The sequence below is a fragment of the Vulpes lagopus genome, chromosome 7 (assembly GCF_018345385.1).
Source record: "Vulpes lagopus strain Blue_001 chromosome 7, ASM1834538v1, whole genome shotgun sequence".
In the NCBI taxonomy this organism is placed as follows: Eukaryota; Metazoa; Chordata; class Mammalia; order Carnivora; family Canidae; genus Vulpes; species Vulpes lagopus.
The window spans coordinates 6,630,881-6,649,220 of NC_054830.1; the positions used below are offsets into that span (position 1 = coordinate 6,630,881).

The window sequence follows — 18,340 nt, forward strand, 5'->3', positions numbered from 1 at the left end:
CAGGGAGTTGGAGAAGGATCCTGTGAAAATTTAAATGAAGGGAAACCTTACTGAAATGGAGCCAGTAGGCTAGCAAGGGGAGCTCTCATCCACTTCCACCAGAGGTCATTACAGATCCAAAAGGAAGAGACAGATTCCAAGTCCTTCCTACTTTTAGCTACTACTTTACAAAGGGTTTTCTCCTCCTTAGGCAACAGCCCAGGGAATGGGAGACTGCCACAAGTCAGCCAGCCAATGGAAAGCCACTATACACTGAACTCCCAATTTATTCAAAAGATGTTTTGTTTATAACAACCTTCCAACTCCCTCCTTTCCTCTATAAAAAAAGGTTCCTCTCCTTTATCCTCCAGACTTGCCTATAGTTTCACTGTAGCATGCTTGTCCCAAATTGCAATTCTCTACTATTGCCAAATAAACCCATTTCTGCCAGTAACAACACTGACAAGTCTTATTTTTTAAGGTTAACGCTCCTGAGTGTTGGCAGGAAACGCATTCACTCCAGGACAGAAATGTATTTTAGGAGACAATTCACCTGTAATGCAGAGTGGATGTTTTCCACCTTTGTGATCTTCTCATGGGCACCAGCAGGGTCTAGAATAGGCAGAGATAGACAAGGTGACTTGAGAGTCCAGGCAAATCCAATATTGTAACAGCCACAAGTCTAGAAACTGCCCCACAATTGAATCAGCCATATATATACATGCACAAAGCATATTACCCAGATCAACATGCCCTACCCTCCTCCCTCCCCAGAGCCAGAAAATACAGTGCCTTAATACCCATGAGGAATGGATTTAGTCTCCATTTTCTTAGGTAAGGAAATTAAAACTCAGAAAGGTTTTCTTTTTTTATCTTTTCCAACTTTATAAAACAAATGGATAGGATAATGAAATGCCACCCCTAAATATTCTTTCCTTTCTCCACCATGCATATATGCCTTTCCTCCAAAACCCCAAAGGTTAATGAATCATATGTGAACAGATTCTAGGGCTCCCAAGGGTTTGTAGAGGTCCATACCATCTCCCCTCATCTTGGCCTCCTTTCCAGTCCTCCTCAGTGGTTACTTGGCTCTCTTCTTTGGTGCCCACTCTAAGGTGGAAAGGCCATTTAATTCTAGTAAGGCGCATCTACCCTAGGAACTTACCAAATATATATATTTTTAAAGATTTTATTTATTTATTCATGAGAGACACAGAGGTGGGGGTGGGGGGCAGAGACACAGGCAGAGGAAGAAGCAGGCTCCATGCAGGGAGCCTGATGTGGGACTCAATCCTGGGTCTCCAGGATCACACCCTGGGCCAAAGGCAGGCGCTAAACCGCTGAGCCACCCAGGGATCCCTGGAACTTACCAAATATAGCAGAGGGATGTTTGCCTGCCATTTTGCAAGTCTCTGAGTAATGAGCCCAGGATGCTCTTCTTGCTTCTATGGTCCACTACAGGCAGGGTTCTGAAACGAACATTAACAGGAGAATTTTCAAGCTTTCTGTTTCTCCTTCACACTGAGGACAATTCCACCATAGCCCATCCTGAGTCTGTTTTTCTTGCCATGAACAACCTCAAAGCAATCGGATAGGTATTCTTGATCTTCCTCATCCCTAATGTAAATCCACCATATTATCAAGCTGTACTGCCCATCATTTATCAAAAGTCCCAACTCCAGGGGTGCCTGGGTGGTTCAGTTGGTTAAGTATCTATCTGCTTTCACCTCAGGTCATGATCCCAGGGTCCTAGGATCAAGCCCCACATCAGGCTCCATGCTCAGTGGGGAGCCTGCTTCTCCCTCTCTCTCTCTGCCTGCTGCTTCCCAATGCTTGTGCTCTCTCTCTGTCAAATAATTCTTTTAAAGTCTTTTTTTAAAAAAAACCCCATCTCCACTGAGGCAGTGCCCTGGTTTCTCATCTGCAAGGGCTCCAATATATAGACCTAACTCATTAATGTCATTAGCACCCGACTCCTACGGACTCTGCCTTGATTCAAGATGATTCTGTGTTCTTGGGCATAAGCTAGCAAACATCCATGGCTTTTACATCTCACATACCTTGAACTTATCACCTGAGACTCTTGCCCTCTTCAGGGGCAAAAAGTCAGACATCCCACTCTGAGCACAGTAGCTATACTTTTACCTGGTTCACTTTTTAATCTGTCCTGCACCTGCTCTCTTCCCCCAAAGAATCATCCAAGCTGTTCATCCTCCCATTATTTTGCTATTTATATTCCCCATTTCCTTGGCACTACATATAAAATGTCATGGCCCATTATTTCAATAATATATTTTCCCAGACCTCAAATTCCTCTTTCTCTGTCCTACTATAGCATCTGCCCTGGATAATTCCAGCCATCTGTCTATCCCACTTGGGTGATTCTTACCTAACCAGTTATATGGGAAGCACTAAAAAAATTTGAGGCCATCTACTCTCAACAGACCTTTGACACTAAAGAAAAAGCCCCACAAGCAATTTAACTCCTTAGTTATCCAAAGCTAACTTTTCACAATTTCTCCAGGACTTCTGATCTCAACTTTCATTTTTCAACAAATGGTCTTATATCTTATTTCACAAAGAAATAGTAACAATGATGAGAAGGATTTGCCACTAGTTCAAATGTAATCAGATACCGTCCTGGTTTCTTTCTTCTTTCTATGTAAACAAGGAAGTGCCTCCTTTTTTTCACAATTTTTGGGGGCACCTGGCTCAGTCAGTTAAGCATCTGCCTTCAGCTCATGATCCCAGGGTCCTGGGATCAAGCCCTACATCAAGCTTGCTGCTCTGTGGGAAACCTGCTGCTTCTCCCTCTCCCTCTGCCTCTACCTACTTCTCTCCCTGCTTGTGCTGTCAAATAAATAAAATCTTTTTAAAAAGAAAGGAAGGGATGCCGGTGGCTCAGTGGTTGAGTGTCTGCCTTTGGCTCAGGATGTGATCCTGGAGTCCTGTGATCAAGTCCCACATCAGGGTCCCTGCATCTTGGCCTGTGTCTCTGCCTCTCTCTCCTTCTGTCTCCTGAATAAGTAAATAAATTTTAAAAAAATAAAACGAAATTAAAAAAAGATTATTTTTAAGTAATCTCTATAACCAATGTGGAGCTCAAACTCAACCCTGAGATCAAGAGTCACATGCCTTTCCCACTGAGCCAGCCAGGTACCTCTTCCTTCTCTTCTGAAGCTAGTGTCCCTTCTTACTTTGCCGTCCCAGGGTTTCCCATCCTTGGCACTACTGACATTTGGGATTAGATACTTGTTTCTTACGAGGGCACCCATATGCTTTGCAGCATCTTTGGACTTTACCCAGTAGATGTCAGTAGTATCCTCTCTAGTTGCAAAGTTAAAACTGTCTCCAGATGTTGCCAAGATATTGCCCCCGTTAAGAATCACTGGTCTAATCCCTTCATATCTTTTCTCAGAAGGTATTCTCTATTGTTATTCCTTGGTTCTTCTTTCCCAATACCACTGTAAGCAAAAAGAATTAGAGGTCCCCAGAAGAAGACATAGCTTTCTTGCCATAAAAAGTCATTTGAGGGACGTCTGGGAAGCTCAGCAGTTGGTTGAGTGTCTGCCTTTGGCTCAGGGTGTGATCCTGGGTCTGGGGATCAATCCCACATTGGGCTCCCTGTCAGGAGCCCACTTCTCCCTCTGCCTATGTCTCTGCCTCTCTCTGTGTGTCTCTCATGAATAAATAAAATATTTTTTTAAAAAAAGAAAGAAAGAAAATAAGTCATTTTAGGCCCCAGGCCACCTTGTGATCTATACCTGACCAGGACTACTTGCCCAAAGCACATTCTTGAGTTATCTTTGCAGAATTTAAAGCCTTCTGATCACTCAAACACCAAACTGGGGCCAGAGAACTGACAGAAGTTGACCCTTGCTGGCCTGGTGACTTCCCATCAACTAAGATCTAGACTCTGTCACCTTAAAATAACTTTTGCCCCAATTCCATGCTGAATTCCCCATTGCACAAGCCCCTTCATGACTATATGTACCCTTGGCTTAAAAGTTCCCCAGTTTTGCTGTTAGAGGAGACATGGCTTTGAGAAATATCCCCAGAGTTCTTTATCTGTTGCAAACAAAACCCTTCCTTTTCCTCCTCTTTGGCTAAATTGTGTCTTTTGACTGAAAACCCACCATAAGGTGAACCCAGTTTGGGGGAACACCATCAACTTCTACTTCACTGTACTCATATCTTTAACATTTAAACATAACATAAACATAGTATCTCCCATCCTGAAACAAATTTATGCCTTGCGTCCCACTTATCCCTCTGGTTAATTCTAACTCTCTCTTACCACCAAACATCTCAAAAGAGTAGTCGACCTTCACATTGTCCCCATTTCCTCACCTCCCTTAATATATCCCAAACTGGCTTTCACCCCACCACCCCTTCACTACTGTGCTAAGATGGCCAAGGATTTGAGAGTTAATGAGAATTAATCAGTAAATGCACTTCTTTTATTAAGTTGGTCCCTCAGAAAAATTCTCACTACCCTTTTCTCTTCCCTGGGCTTTTGTGACCACATCTTACTGCTCTGGCTATTCTCTTTCATCTTGGCAGGCTCTTCCACTGCTAAACGTCCTCCAGGATCAGTCTTGGCCCATTTCTTGCCTTACTCTGTGCCTTCTGTAATCTACACATCCCTTCTTGACCTTATTTTCATCTCTATGCTGATAACACCCAAATCTTCATTTAGGGATCTCAAACTTAACACAACACTTAAGACGCATATCCTACTGCTTTTCAACTACTGCCATCTAAAATGTTCATAGATGAGGATGCCTGGGTAGCTCAGCGGTTGAGTGCCCGCCTTCGGGCCAGATCGTGATACTGGAGCCCCAGAATCAAGCCCCAGGATCGAATCCCACATCCGGCTCCCTGCATGGAGCCTGCTCCTCCCTCTGCCCCTGTCTCTGTGTCTCTCATGAATAAATAAAATCTTTCTAAAAACTTCAGACTCCTCTGATGAAACTTAAAAACTGAACTTATCTCTTCTCAAAAAACCTGTTTTACTTCAAACATTCACACCCTCAGTAAGGAATACCTGTTCCCTGGTTATTCAAAGCAGGCAGAAAGGATTAGTGGTATCCCACCCTTTGCCCCACCCCATAGGTACAATTAATTGAAACAAGATTAACCATTTGACAAGGGCTTCTGGCCTCCTATGGGCTGGAATCAAAACCTAACAGAATCCTTGATTCCTTTCCCTCAGCTCACAACAGCAATTGAAAATTTAAAGTATAGGCTCACTCTCTCCCCATTCCCAAAAGACAGCAACAATCACTAGAAACCTAAAACTAAAAAAAAAGGAAGGAAGGAAGGAAGGAAGGAAGGAAGGAAGGAAGGAAGGAAGGAAAAGAAAGAAAGAAAGAAAGAAAGAAAGAAAGAAAGAAAGAAAGAAACCAACCTATAACTATTCCTTGATGGGATCCTCTACCCTACCATATAGCAGAAATGGGTTGAAATTCATACTAATCCAAACCACGCCCCACCCCTCAACACCCGAATCCTATCAATCATTCAGTCCTTTCTCCAGAGAAAATATCCCAGCTGCTGAAATCTGCCCCCCAATCCCAACCCCTGCTTCATGTGGATAATTCTGTTATTTTTGGTCTCTTTAAATCTCAAGTCACCTTTACTGTGAGCCCCACATCCAATAAAGCTAGTCGGTCTCCTCTTATTGTCTAAGAGTTGTTATTCCTCCTATGCAGTCTTCTTCAAAATTTATAATTATGTATTTAGTTCTTTGCTTACTTACCTTCTTTTTCTTCCACTAGAAGATAATGTTCAAAAGCACAAGAGTGGCTTTTTCTTATTAAAACATTATACCCAGTCACTGGAACATCACTAGCCACATCAAGTGCCCAGAATTCCAGATAAAGAAATGAGTCTCCAAAGAATCCATTCCACCTTCTATCTATCCCCAACAGCATCACTCATTCCACTTTGAAACCAAGAGTCTAGATTGCCATCATTCATTTCTAAACCCTACTACTAATCCTTAATCTTATCTCCATTCCCTCAAGTTTGCCCTCTATCCTCACTATGCAACTAGCTTTCTTCTAAGCTAAACAAATCTGTGGGCCACCCCAACTCACAATGGCTTCCCACCAGCCTTAGAATTACATTGTTATCTTGCTTTCAAGTTTCAAAAATCACACAATCTAATAGCTCACCTTCCTTCTCTTGCTTTGTTTTCAGCCCTGTCCTATCTTGCTCATTTTCCAGAACACTCTAGAGCTCTTAGTTGCTCCAGGGCTTTTGCACGTGCAGAGCCAATCCTGCTAAAATGCTTTCTCCATTCCTCGTCCCACCACAGCCCAGCTAGTTGCATAGCTGCACCTTGGTTGTGGTTGCCTAAATGGGGCATCTCAATGGGATGGGGGTTCCCTCAAATGTGGTGGAAGCTGGTGAATTTGGTGGTAAAAGGATTTACCAGAGACAGAACAAAGGAGATGTTTACTGAATGCATTGCAAGGGAGCAGCATGCAGGACAGCAATGAGGCAGTAGGTGGGGCTGTTTTTAAAGTGCAGAGATGGGGTGCTTGAGCAGCTCAGTCCGTTGGGCATCCAACTCTTAATTTTAGCTCACGTCGTGGTCCTAGGCTCCTTAAAGAGAGCCCTCTATTGGGCTCTGCGCTCAGTTCAGAGTCCGCTTGAGCTTGTCTCCCTCTCCCTTTGCCCCTCCCTGCCACTCCCACTCTCTAAAATAAATTTTTAAAAAATCTTTGAGGCACCTGGGTGGCTCAGTTAGTTCAGTGCCTGCCTTCAGCTCAGGTCATGATCCCAGGGATTGGGCTCCCAGCTCCCTGGCCCAGACTGGGAGTCTGCTTCTCCCTCTGCCTCTGCCTCTGCCTACCACCTACTTGTGCACTTTCTCTCCTTCTCTGTCAAATAATTTTTTAATCTTTTTTTAAAAAATTACCATGAACCAACAACAAAAGCCCTCAAGAAAAACTAGAAAATATTTTTAATTGAATGAAAATGAAAACCCAACATATTAAATATTGTGGAATGTATCTAAGACATTGCTTAGAAGAAATCTTTAAAGGGGGAGAATGAGGAGGTATGGTGACTATGGAATCTTCCCTTTTTTGGGAACTGTGCCTGGTTGCAAGTAGCCTATTGGTTAGTTAGGATCTATGGATTTTTTTTTTTTAAGATTTTACTTGAGAGAGAGAGACAAGCATGAGCCAGGGAGGGGCAGAGGGAGAAGCAGACTCCCTGCTGAGCCTAATGTGGGACTTGATCTCAGGATCCCAGTATCATGACCTGGGTGAAAGGCAGACATTTAACCAACGCTTAACAGAGCCATCCAGGTGCCCGCAGGGTCTATGGATATTTTAAGGTGTGTCACCCAATGGGCCTGTCTTAGCCAGGTGGTCACAGTGACCCTTTCTGTGTACCATTGCTCAAGGCTATTTGCCTAAAAGCATCTATAGAAGTCATTTCTAAGATTGTGGCTTCATGTCTTTTCTTTCCAAGAAGTTTCATGAAGGATTAGATCAAGTCCTCCTCTGACATCTTCTCATTTACAACAACTCACCATCATTTATAATTTAGCACACTTAGTGGCTGGACTGTAAAACCCAGGGACCTGAGCTTTATTAATTTTGTTTGCCATTAAACCCGTGAGGCTGAGCTAACAGTAGTAAGCTCAATGTAGGCAAGTAATAACTCCTTGTGGACCACTAATAAGCAACAGAACTCACCCCAATAACCTTTCACTGTAAACATACTAAATGATAAGAATTACTAAAATAGATGTAATGACAAATGATAAAAATAATGAAGTTTATTAAGTTTGTAAAAGATTCATTCTATTCAGGTAAACAAGGCTTCAAATTCTACAAAAGAATAATTTTTATAACCAAATCCCTTGCATCTAAAACCAAAGCTGATACCTAATTTCACCTCTGCTGTGTTTTATCTGATTTGTGGGAAAATAAACATATATCTCACTAACACTAGGAAAAACTCATCTCATGTAGTCAACTCTAATTTCAGGTAACATCTTCATGAAGTTACAGTACTTTTTTTCTTAGAATCTCTTGATATTAAAGGATTGGGGGTTGTAATTTTAGTTAAGCTCACTTGAAAAGAACAAAGCTGATAATAGAACTCACAATCAAAAGGTAATACATTGCCCATCCTGATACCCTGTGAAAAAAAACCTACCCAACATAGATAACTGAGAAATTACATTTCACAAGATACCTCAACCTCAAAGTGCACCCTGATGCCCACAGTCAAGAGCAAATGTTCCGTAAATTAAAAATTCTCTTACAAGGTGAAGGGTAGCAGGGAACCCATGCCACGATTACTCACCAAGACACACAGAAATCCGTAGGTCAGTGAGAGGTAAGGGTTGGAGCCAGACTGCGGTTCACATACTCCTCAGCTACAGCATGCTTTTGGTCTGGGGAAACACACAAGGTCACTGACTTTTATCTAGCAACTCGATTGAAAGGACTAAAGGATTAAAAGACACACCCTGTTCTCCTCAATTAGACTTACATAGTGGCTTTGTATAGGATTATTGATAACCAAAGAATATGCCCTGATTACCCTAATTCTGCTTACTTGGTATTCCCTAAATATCCAGAGAGGGACTCAGAAACCTCAGGAGAGTGATCTACCTAGGAAAGTCTAAATTGTTGCATCTTTTTGCAGGGCATTTTGTTATTCATTAATTCATGGAATTCATTGGGTGCCTACTGTACACCATGCACGATCCTTTTTTTTTTTTTAAGATTTTATTTACTTATTCATGAGAGACACAGAGTCAGAGACACTGGCAGAGGGAGAAGCAGGTTCCTCGCAGGGAGCCCAAGGCGGGACTCGATCCCAGCACTCCGGGATCGTGCCCTGAGCTGAAGGCAGACGCCCAACCACTGAGCCACCCAGGCGTCCCACCAAGCACGATTCTAAACATTGGGAAGTAGAAGAAACAACACACATTTATATAGGAAAATTAAGTAACTAAGAAAGCCTGCACAGATGACAAAAGCTGGAAGAGAAGTAAATGGTAAAGAGAAGTGAGTGATTGGTATAGGTGAAGACAGGAACTCTTCCTAATTAGTGATTGTGGGTTTTCTGTTTTGTTTTGTTTTAATGAAGTATAGTTGACACAACACAGGCACCCTTTGAGAAGCTACTGTTCCAGCTGAGACCTTAACAACAAGACTGATCAAACTTTGTGCTTGACATCATTTAAGCTAAATTGACTGGAACAAGGATGCCTGGGTGGCTCAGCCGTTGAGCGTCTGTCTGCCTTCAGCCCAGGGTGTGATCCTGGAGTCTCAGAATCGAGTCCCACATCAGGTTCCCTGCATTGATCCTGCTTCTCCCTCTGCCTATGTCTCTGCCTGTGTGTGTATGCAGGTCTCTCATGAATAAATAAAATATTTTTTTAAATAAAAATAAATAAATAAATTGACTGAAACAATTGGGCTCTGAATTTTATGTGAACTTCCCCCGCTGTAAATTATTTGCTCCACATCAGGCTCCCATCCCCACCCCGCCTCCACATGCCTGCAACACATGAACATTCCTGCCTCATCTTTCCTGTTAGTGCAATATTTAATGCAGTCTGTTGCATTTCAAGGCACATCCCCTTCCCTCTCCCCAGCTACCAGCCTCTGCATCTTTTTTTTTTTTTTAATTCATGAGAGACAGAGAGAAGCAAAAACATAGGCAGAGGGAGAAGCAGGCTCCCCAGGGGGAACCCAATGCGGGATTCAATCCCAAGACCCTGGGATCACTAACTGAGCCAAAGGCAGATGCTCAACCACTGAGCCACCCAGGTGCCCCCCAGCCTCTGCATTTTTAATCTTTTTTCGCCCACACCTCCTCTGTTCTGGCATACACTTTGCAGATCTTCCTGTTGCAAGAGTCCCCTTTAAGAAAGACTTTCCTTAGTAATTTTGAAATGCCCTTTAAAAAGAAATTTACCAACCCAATTTACAAGAGCCAACTATTGGATTACTAGGGGAAGACATTTCCAAAGAGAAATAACAGTACGAAGGTCTTCAGGCATGAACAAGTTTTGAGAATTGGCAGAAGAGAGACTTCCTGTCAGTGGGGGAGCTGAAGTCCACTCTGCATAACTGATCACTCAGCCTCCTTCCACCTCTGCCTTCAATGACTGCCCATTAGTGGAGTGAAATCATGGCAGGAGAATTTCCACTATAGACACCTGCCAACACCACAAATCAGAACTTTTACCAACTTCCCACCAAACCATTGCCTCTAATCACTCATCACTTCATTTCTATTATGGGTATAATAATGGCCCCTACCTCATAGGTTGAGACAATCTCTTGGCTCATACCAGTAATATTTAATCAGTTCTTATTTGGGTCGTGGTGAGCAAAAACTGACAAGTCCTTGTTCTCTCAGAGTTGTAGCTTACAGCACAAAAAGGGCTTTATTTGAGGGCGCCTAGGTGGCTCAGTGGTTGAGCATCTGCCTTCCACTCAGATCGTGATCCTGGGTCCTGAGATTGAGTCCCACAGGAGCCTGCTTCTCCCGCTGCCTATGCCCCTACCCCTCTCTCTGTGTCTCTCATAAATAATAAAATCTTTAAAAGGGGTCCCCCCTTTTAAATAAAGCCCCTTTTAAATAAAACCCCTTTAAAAATTAAAGGGGCTTTATTGGAACAATTGCCAAAATCCTGCATCTCCCTACAGTCATAGATGAGTGCCATCAGTAACAAGCCACCATACGGGAGAGCCGCAAATCAAGAGGCCTTGCCCAGGATAAAGTCAGAGCAGATCTACCTGAGCAGATGCTGCTAAGGCAAAAATCTGGAAGCTGTAGAGATGGCAGTCATTAGTGTTTCCAAAACACTGCAGAGAGCATTTTAAATCTACATAGTTTAGTACATGTAAGAAAATACATTGCCAACACACACACACACACACAAACATATGGTTAGGAAAAAAACAGTTTGCTTAGGATTGTGGCAAGTTAAACTTTGCCAATTAAGGGTTGCTTTTAGGGATCCCTGGGTGGCGCAGCGGTTTAGCGCCTGCCTTTGGCCCAGGGCGCGGTCCTGGAGACCCGGGATCGAATCCCACGTCGGGCTCCCGGTGCATGGAGCCTGCTTCTCCCTCTGCCTGTGTCTCTGCCTCTCTCTCTCTCTCTCTCTCTCTCTCTCTCTCTCTCTGTGTGACTATCATAAAAAGAAAAAATAAAAGACTTGCTTTTAAGTCAATGAGAATATTGGCAACAAGCATGAAAACAATCAGGAATGACTGGGGTTTGGGAGGTCTGGGTAGCTCAGCAGTTGAGTGGCTGTCTTTGGCTCAGGGAGTGATCCTGGAGTTCCAGGATGGAGTCCCACGTTCGCCTCCCTGCATGGAGCCTGCCTCTCTCTTTCTGTGTCTCTCATGAATAAATAAATAAAATCTTAAAAAAAAGAAAAAAAAGGAATGACTGGGGTTTGGCAAACCATCTCCTGAAAAAGTGAGTGGTACATGGCAAGTGATAACTGGCTCTGCTTTGGGGCATCTTCATCAGCCCTGGACTGGAAGCTTTAGCTCTGGAACAGAACAGAGACAGGAGAAGGAAATGGCAAATGTCTTATGCCCTGTCAGGCAATTAGCAAGCCAGCAATTTCCTGCCTCCTGCTGCAGGATTAGAATGAAGAGAGAACAAGTTGGGAGCACCTGGGTGGCTCAGTCAGTTAAGTGTCCGACTTTGGCTTGGTTCCTGTCACGATCTCAGGATCCTGGGATTGAGTCCCACATCGCATTGCATGGAACTCAGTGCTCATCAGGGAGTCTGCTTCTCCCTCTCCCTCTGCTCCCACTGCCCCCCCTTATTGTGTGAGCGCATGCTCTCTCACTCAAATAATCTCTTTTAAAAAAGAGAGAAAGAACAATTTGGCTAATAAGGAGCTTTATTTTTTTTTTAAGATTTTATTTTTTTATTCATGAGAGACACAGAAAGAGAGGCAGAGACACAGGCAGAGGGAGAAGCAGAGTCCCTGCGGGGAGCCTGATGTGGGACTCAATCCCAGGACCCCGGGATCACGACCTGAGCCGAAGGCAGACACTCAACCACTGAGCCACCCAGGTGCCCCTAATGAGGAGCTTTAGAAATGAGGCCTCTATGGACAGAAAAAAAAAATGTAAATAGACTGCCTGTCTCTTATCAACACAATCTCATATTTACCAGACCAAGAAGGAAGACACTGTGTCACTTCTTACAGAATGTATCTTGTCCAGAAACTCCACACATGACTGTCTCCTTGAAATTCTCAAAGGCCAATTTGTCTTCAACATCCACGTCCTGGGGAGAAACTCAACACCGGTGGCCTTCTGTGGGGCCATCCTGGATATACAGAAATACCTTGTAAGCAATTTACTATTATTATTGTTATTCCCATGTAGGGGTAGCCCTAGGTCAAAGTAGTAAGTCTAAAGCAGCAACTCTCAAAATGTTGTCCCCAGACCAGCAGCTAGGGCTGGGTTTATATGTGCATAACACAGACGGTCGCAGAGAACCCCACTCTTGGTTAAATGCTTTGCTGTCACTGTCTTGAAATTTTTGAACCAGTGGTTCCACATTTTCATTTTGCCCCAGGACCTGAAAATGATCCAGCCGGCATTGCCTGAAGTATCATTACCTGGGGAGTCTTTGAATACACCCTCCCAGTCCTCACCCAGACATGCTGAAACTCTGGGGTGGCACCCAGCAATCGGTTTTTAAGAAACCCTTCAGGTAAGTCTGATGCATGGCCCAAATTGAGAAGAGCTGTCTAAAGGCCCTCCCGATTTTTCATTAACTACTTTGGCATGTTTCCAAGTTCCCTGGCATTAGATTCACAATTGCTCTTTGCTGACGCCTTTTCCTCACCTGAAGTTTTCAAGGACCTATTCCCTGCTTGAAAGAATCCATATTTTCTGAACTTCTCTAAGGATTCCAGGCTTCTCTGATGCACCACTTTATTTCCCAGGTAGAACAGGAGGAGACCTGTCTGCTCTGTTCTCACGTTGCTAGTTTTATTTATTTTTTTTTAAGATTTTATTTATTCATGAGAGACACAGAGGCAGAGACATAGGCAGAGAGAGAAGCAGGCTCTATGCAGGAAGCCCGATGTGGGACTAGATCTCGGGCCCCCGGGATCATGCCCTGAGCCACCCAGGCATCCCACATTGCTAGTTTTAAATCCAATCCTTTGAGGGAGGTACTGAAATTCAAGGGAAGGAGACCAGTCTACCCAGTTGACTTGCCCTTTAATGTAATCAAGAGTCCTAATAGAATTTTCAAAATAGTCTTCTTCCTTCACAATTCATGAGTGTTAAAAAAAAAAAAATTCATGAGTGTTGCCCTCATAGCTGTTCTCTCTCCCCCTTTATCTCCCTGTCTTTTTTTCCCTACACCTTCCAATACATGCCACTCAGGATCTTCTCAAGTGCCAGTGATAGTAATATAAATAATAAGAGCAAATGAGTACACACTCTGCTGTGTCCTTTGTTTTTCCTTCCCATGTGCATTCCTAGACTATAGATACTATATCCTCATTTCCATTACCCAGATAAGAAACAAAAGATCAAGCGTGTTCATGGATTTCCTTCACTGGCTTTGTACAGGATTTGAATCCAGATGGGCTCATTCCACACCCTGCTTTAGACACCTCTACAGCAATGGTTTTTAAAGTGTGGTCCTACCTCCCTTCAACCAAGTGTTATCACCATCACCTGGGAACTTGTTAGAAATGCAAATACTAGGATCGGACCCCAGCCCTAGTCAACTGGAAATTCTTGGGTAGGACACACAGATCAGTGGATTTTCTTTTTATTGAGGGATAGTTAACATACAATAGTACATTGTTTTCAGTTGTATGACATAGCGATTTGACAATTATATACATTTAAAAAAATGCTAATCATGATAAGTATAGTCACCATCTTTCACCATGCAAAGTTATTACAGTTTTATTGACTATATTCCCTATGCTGTACTTCTCATCCTCATGACTTATTTCTTTCCTAAGTGGAAATTTGTGCTTCCTAATCCCCTTTGCCTATTTTTAAAAATATTGGAGCAGCCCTGGTGGCTCAGCGGTTTAGTGCCACCTTCAGCCCAGGGCCTGATCCTGGAGACCTGGGATTGAGTCCCACATCAGGCTCCCTGCGTGGAGCCTGCTTCTCCCTCTGCCTGTGTCTCTGCCTCTCTCTCTCTTTCTCTGTGTGTCTCTCATGAATAAATAAATAAAATATTTTAAAAAATTAAAAAATAAATAAAAATATGTATTTAGAGAGAGTACATGTGAGTGTGGGGAGGGGCAAAAGGAGAGGAAGAGAGAGAGAATCTCAAGTAGACTCCCTGCTGAGTGCAGGGCCTGACTTAGGGCTTCCTCTTATGATCCTGAGATCATAACCTGAGCCAAAACCAAGGCCAAAAAGAGTCAGATGCTTAACGGACTGCACCACCTAGGCACTCCTCCCCTTTGTCTATTTCATCCCACTGCCCTTGGGTTTGTATTCCCCAAGAACATCCATGAAGTATGAGAAATGAGGGGCGATTGATTTCTCCAAGCACCATGAAGGACAGGAGCATGATAAGCAAATCAGAAAAACGTTCTTCAACACTTTTATTAATTAATTTTTTAATCATAATAAAATATATATAACATAAAATGTACCGTTTTAACCTTTTTTTTCAGTGTCCAGTAGTATTAAGTACATCCACATGGTTGTGCAGCCATCCCCACCATCCATTTCCAGGAATTCTTTTAACTTGCAAAACTGAAATTCTCCATCCCTCTCTCCCAGCTCATCACCCGTCATTCTACTTTCTATCTCTATGAATGTGACTCCTCTGGGGACCTCAGAGAAGTGGAAGCGTAAAATGTGTATCTTTTTGAGACTGGCTTATTTCACTTAACATAATGTCTTCAAGGTTCATCCACATTGTAGCAGGTGTCTGAATGTTGTTCCTTTCCAAGCCTGAATAATATTTAATATTCCATTGTATGGATATACCACATTTTGTTTATCCATTCATTTGTCAGTGGACACTTAGGCTGCTCCCACATTTTGGCTATTGTGAATAATCCTCCTACGAATACGAGTGAACGAATATCTCCTAGAGACCCTAATTTCAATTCTTTTGAGTATATACTCAGGTGAGGAATTGCTGAATCATATGGCAATTCTATTTTTAATATTTTTTATGAAATGTTTCAAAATTTTGACACAGAAGAACTATGACTTTTTTGGGCATTTAAAAAATTTTTCCAAATGTATCATTTCCATTCATATTTCTACAATAGTGACAATTGAAAAAAATAACAGTCCATGTATCAAGAAATTGAGGAGAAAGGGAATATTCTAAACAAGCTCAATATATTCCCTTCCATAAAGACCTTGCTCCTTGGCCTTTTGGCTAATATCAGTGTAATGATTACTATAACCACTATACTGTTATTAATAAAAATATAACAACAGCAATAATTATGGCCAATATTTCTAGAGTATTCACTATGACCCTAACACTGAGATCTTTTCTTGTTTAATGCATATAGCATCTTATTCATTTGAAGGACATAAATGTCCTTTGTTGAACTTTGCTCAGTTTCTCTCTTTCATTAATAGATTAATGTCCTCCCACCCTTGCTTCATAAACCATCCTGTGGATTGCAATTCTGTCAAGTGGCCTGGATGTTAGCATTGGCTGGTTCAAAAGTTCTCTCCTCCACATAAGCCAATGTGAGGGCAGAGGAAAAAATGCTCACTTACCCCCTTGTTCTCTCAAGACTCCATGCATTCTAACCTCCGTCCACTTCTGTCATGACATATGAATCCTTCCAAGATCATATCCTAAGATAGTTTAGTTTCAATTAAACCAAGAAAGGATACTTTTATATCAATAATGTATTTGCACACCAGCTCCTAGAATTATTCACTCTTGAAGATATCTTGACTCAACGATGATGTGGAGGTCAGTTTTATGAGGTGGCAATTACTGAGAGTACATAATCCCATATGTAATTATTACAGGAGCCAGATAATAGAGGAATTTCAATGCCACAGAGGACGTGGGAGTTTCACGGGTAGAATGCCATTGAGGTATCCTACAAGGATGCAATGGATCTTTCTTTACTGGCACCTATAGGAAGATTGCTCTGTAAAGATACACAAAATAAATGCACTTAAGACTACTTGGAAGATGGGAGATACTACAAAACCATTGCTATTTGGAAATATCCTAGAGGGTGGCTACCAAGAAAAAAAAAGTCAGTCAAAAGATATATGTTATAGGAACGCCTGGTGGAACATGCAACTCTTGATCGCATGGGATCATTATGGGTTTGAGCCCCATGTTGGTAGTAGAGATTACTTAAAAATAAAATCTTTTGAAAAAAAGAAATATGCTATAAAATAACTCTCAGTTTCTAGACATGGTCCATGTTTCTTGGAGAGAGAGAGAGAGAGAGAGAGAGAGAAAGAAAGAAAGAAAGAAAGAAAGAAAGAAAGAAAGAAAGAAAGAAATGTGTTTATTAGAGAAAATAGCATTGTTCCTGAAAAGCATTAACCATTCTTGTTTAAGGAACAGACAAGAATTTCCCCTACAGATATGACATTTCTTCAACAGACACAAGAGACTCATTCAGCCTTTTCTTAGAATGTCTCTCATTCACTGTAGTCTGATGACAAATGACAAATCACAACAAAGTCCAACAAAAACAATTCCTTTGAAATAGGTAGGTCCCAATAGAATGACCTGATGTAATTGTAAAATATAGAATATTTAGAAGAATGGATTAATGGTGTTATTTCTCGCGCTGAGGCGGTAGATAATGTCAGATTATAATTTCCAGGATTACCTGAGATTTGCAATTATGAGCAGACTCGGATAGTACAGAATTAACTATGCAGTTAAGATTTTCTAAGAAAATAAAGTCATCTAACCAGATTTGATAGTTTGAAGAAACTACTAGAATGTAATCCTAGATTTTAAAATGGCATGCAGGCATGATAGTTTCTAAAAAAGTAAAACAACACTTGTTTTCATTCTTAGTTTTAGCATTAGAAAAATAGGTAATACATAGAAGTCACTCAAAATTTACCTGGTGAGGAAAGAAGGAATAAAGGAACCTGATGGGAAGAATTGTTTAAATATTATTAGATTTTATTTTATTATTATTTTTAAGATTTTATTTATTCATGAGAGACACACAGAGAGAGGCAGAGACATAGGCAGAGGGAGAAGTGGGCTCCCTGCGGGGAGCCTGATGGGGGATTCGATCCCAGGACCCCAGGATTACGACAGAAGCCATTTGGGTGCCCCAAATATTATTAGATTTTAAAGCATAGATAAAAGACTTCTCTCCAACAAGGGATATCTGTGTGTCTGTTTCACTGTAACTAACTTATGTCCCTAATTCATCAGACACATCAACAACATGGAATCAGAAAACAGAACAGAAGTATCAGAATTCATCCTCCTGGGACTCTCAGAGGATCCAGAACTGCAGCCCCTTCTCTTTGGGCTGTTCCTGACCATGTACCTGGTCACCATGCTGGGGAACCTGCTCATCATCCTGGCGGTTGGATCTGACTCCCACCTCCACACCCCCATGTACTTCTTCCTCGCCAACCTGTCTTTTGTTGACATCTCTTTCACCTCCACTATAGTCCCAAAGATGCTGGTGAACATCCAAACGCAGAACAAAGCCATCACCTACGCCGGCTGCCTCACTCAGCTATATTTTTTCATGGTGTTTATATGCATGGACAATTTACTGCTAACTGTGATGGCTTATGACCGCTATGTGGCCATCTGCCATCCTCTATATTACGTGGTCATCATGAACCCTCGCCTCTGTGGCCTGCTGATTCTTGTCTCTCTGTTCATTAGCATTATGATCGCCCTGCTCCATAGTCTGATGGTGTTGCAACTGTCCTTCTGCACAGACTTGAAAATCCCCCACTTCTTCTGTGAGCTTGCTCAGATCCTCAAACTTGCCTGTTCTGATACTCTTATCAATAACATCCTGGTGTATTTAATGACCAGCTTGTTGGGTGTTGGCCCTCTCTCAGGAATAATTTTCTCTTACACTCGTATTGTCTCCTCCATCCTGAGAGTCCCATCAACTAATGGAAAGGTCAAAGCTTTTTCCACCTGTGGGTCTCACCTGTCTGTTGTTTTCTTATTCTATGGGACATGTGTTGGAGTGTACCTTAGTTCTGCAGCTTCCCTCTCCCCCAGAAGGAGAGCAGCGGCCTCAGTGATGTACACGGTGGTCACTCCCATGATGAACCCCTTCATCTACAGCCTCAGGAATAGAGACATGAAGGGAGCCTTGAGAAAACTCACCTCTGGAACATCTTCCTTTTCATGA

At 42.3% G+C, this 18,340-nt stretch overlaps 1 protein-coding gene across 1 annotated transcript; it reads left to right on the forward strand.

The window, feature by feature from the left end:
• Positions 1-17,401: 17,401 nt before the first annotated feature.
• LOC121495047 (olfactory receptor 7G3-like) lies at positions 17,402-18,340 on the forward strand. Its single transcript, XM_041762348.1, has one exon. The coding sequence runs from the start codon at positions 17,402-17,404 to the stop codon at positions 18,338-18,340; it is 939 nt and encodes a 312-aa protein (XP_041618282.1).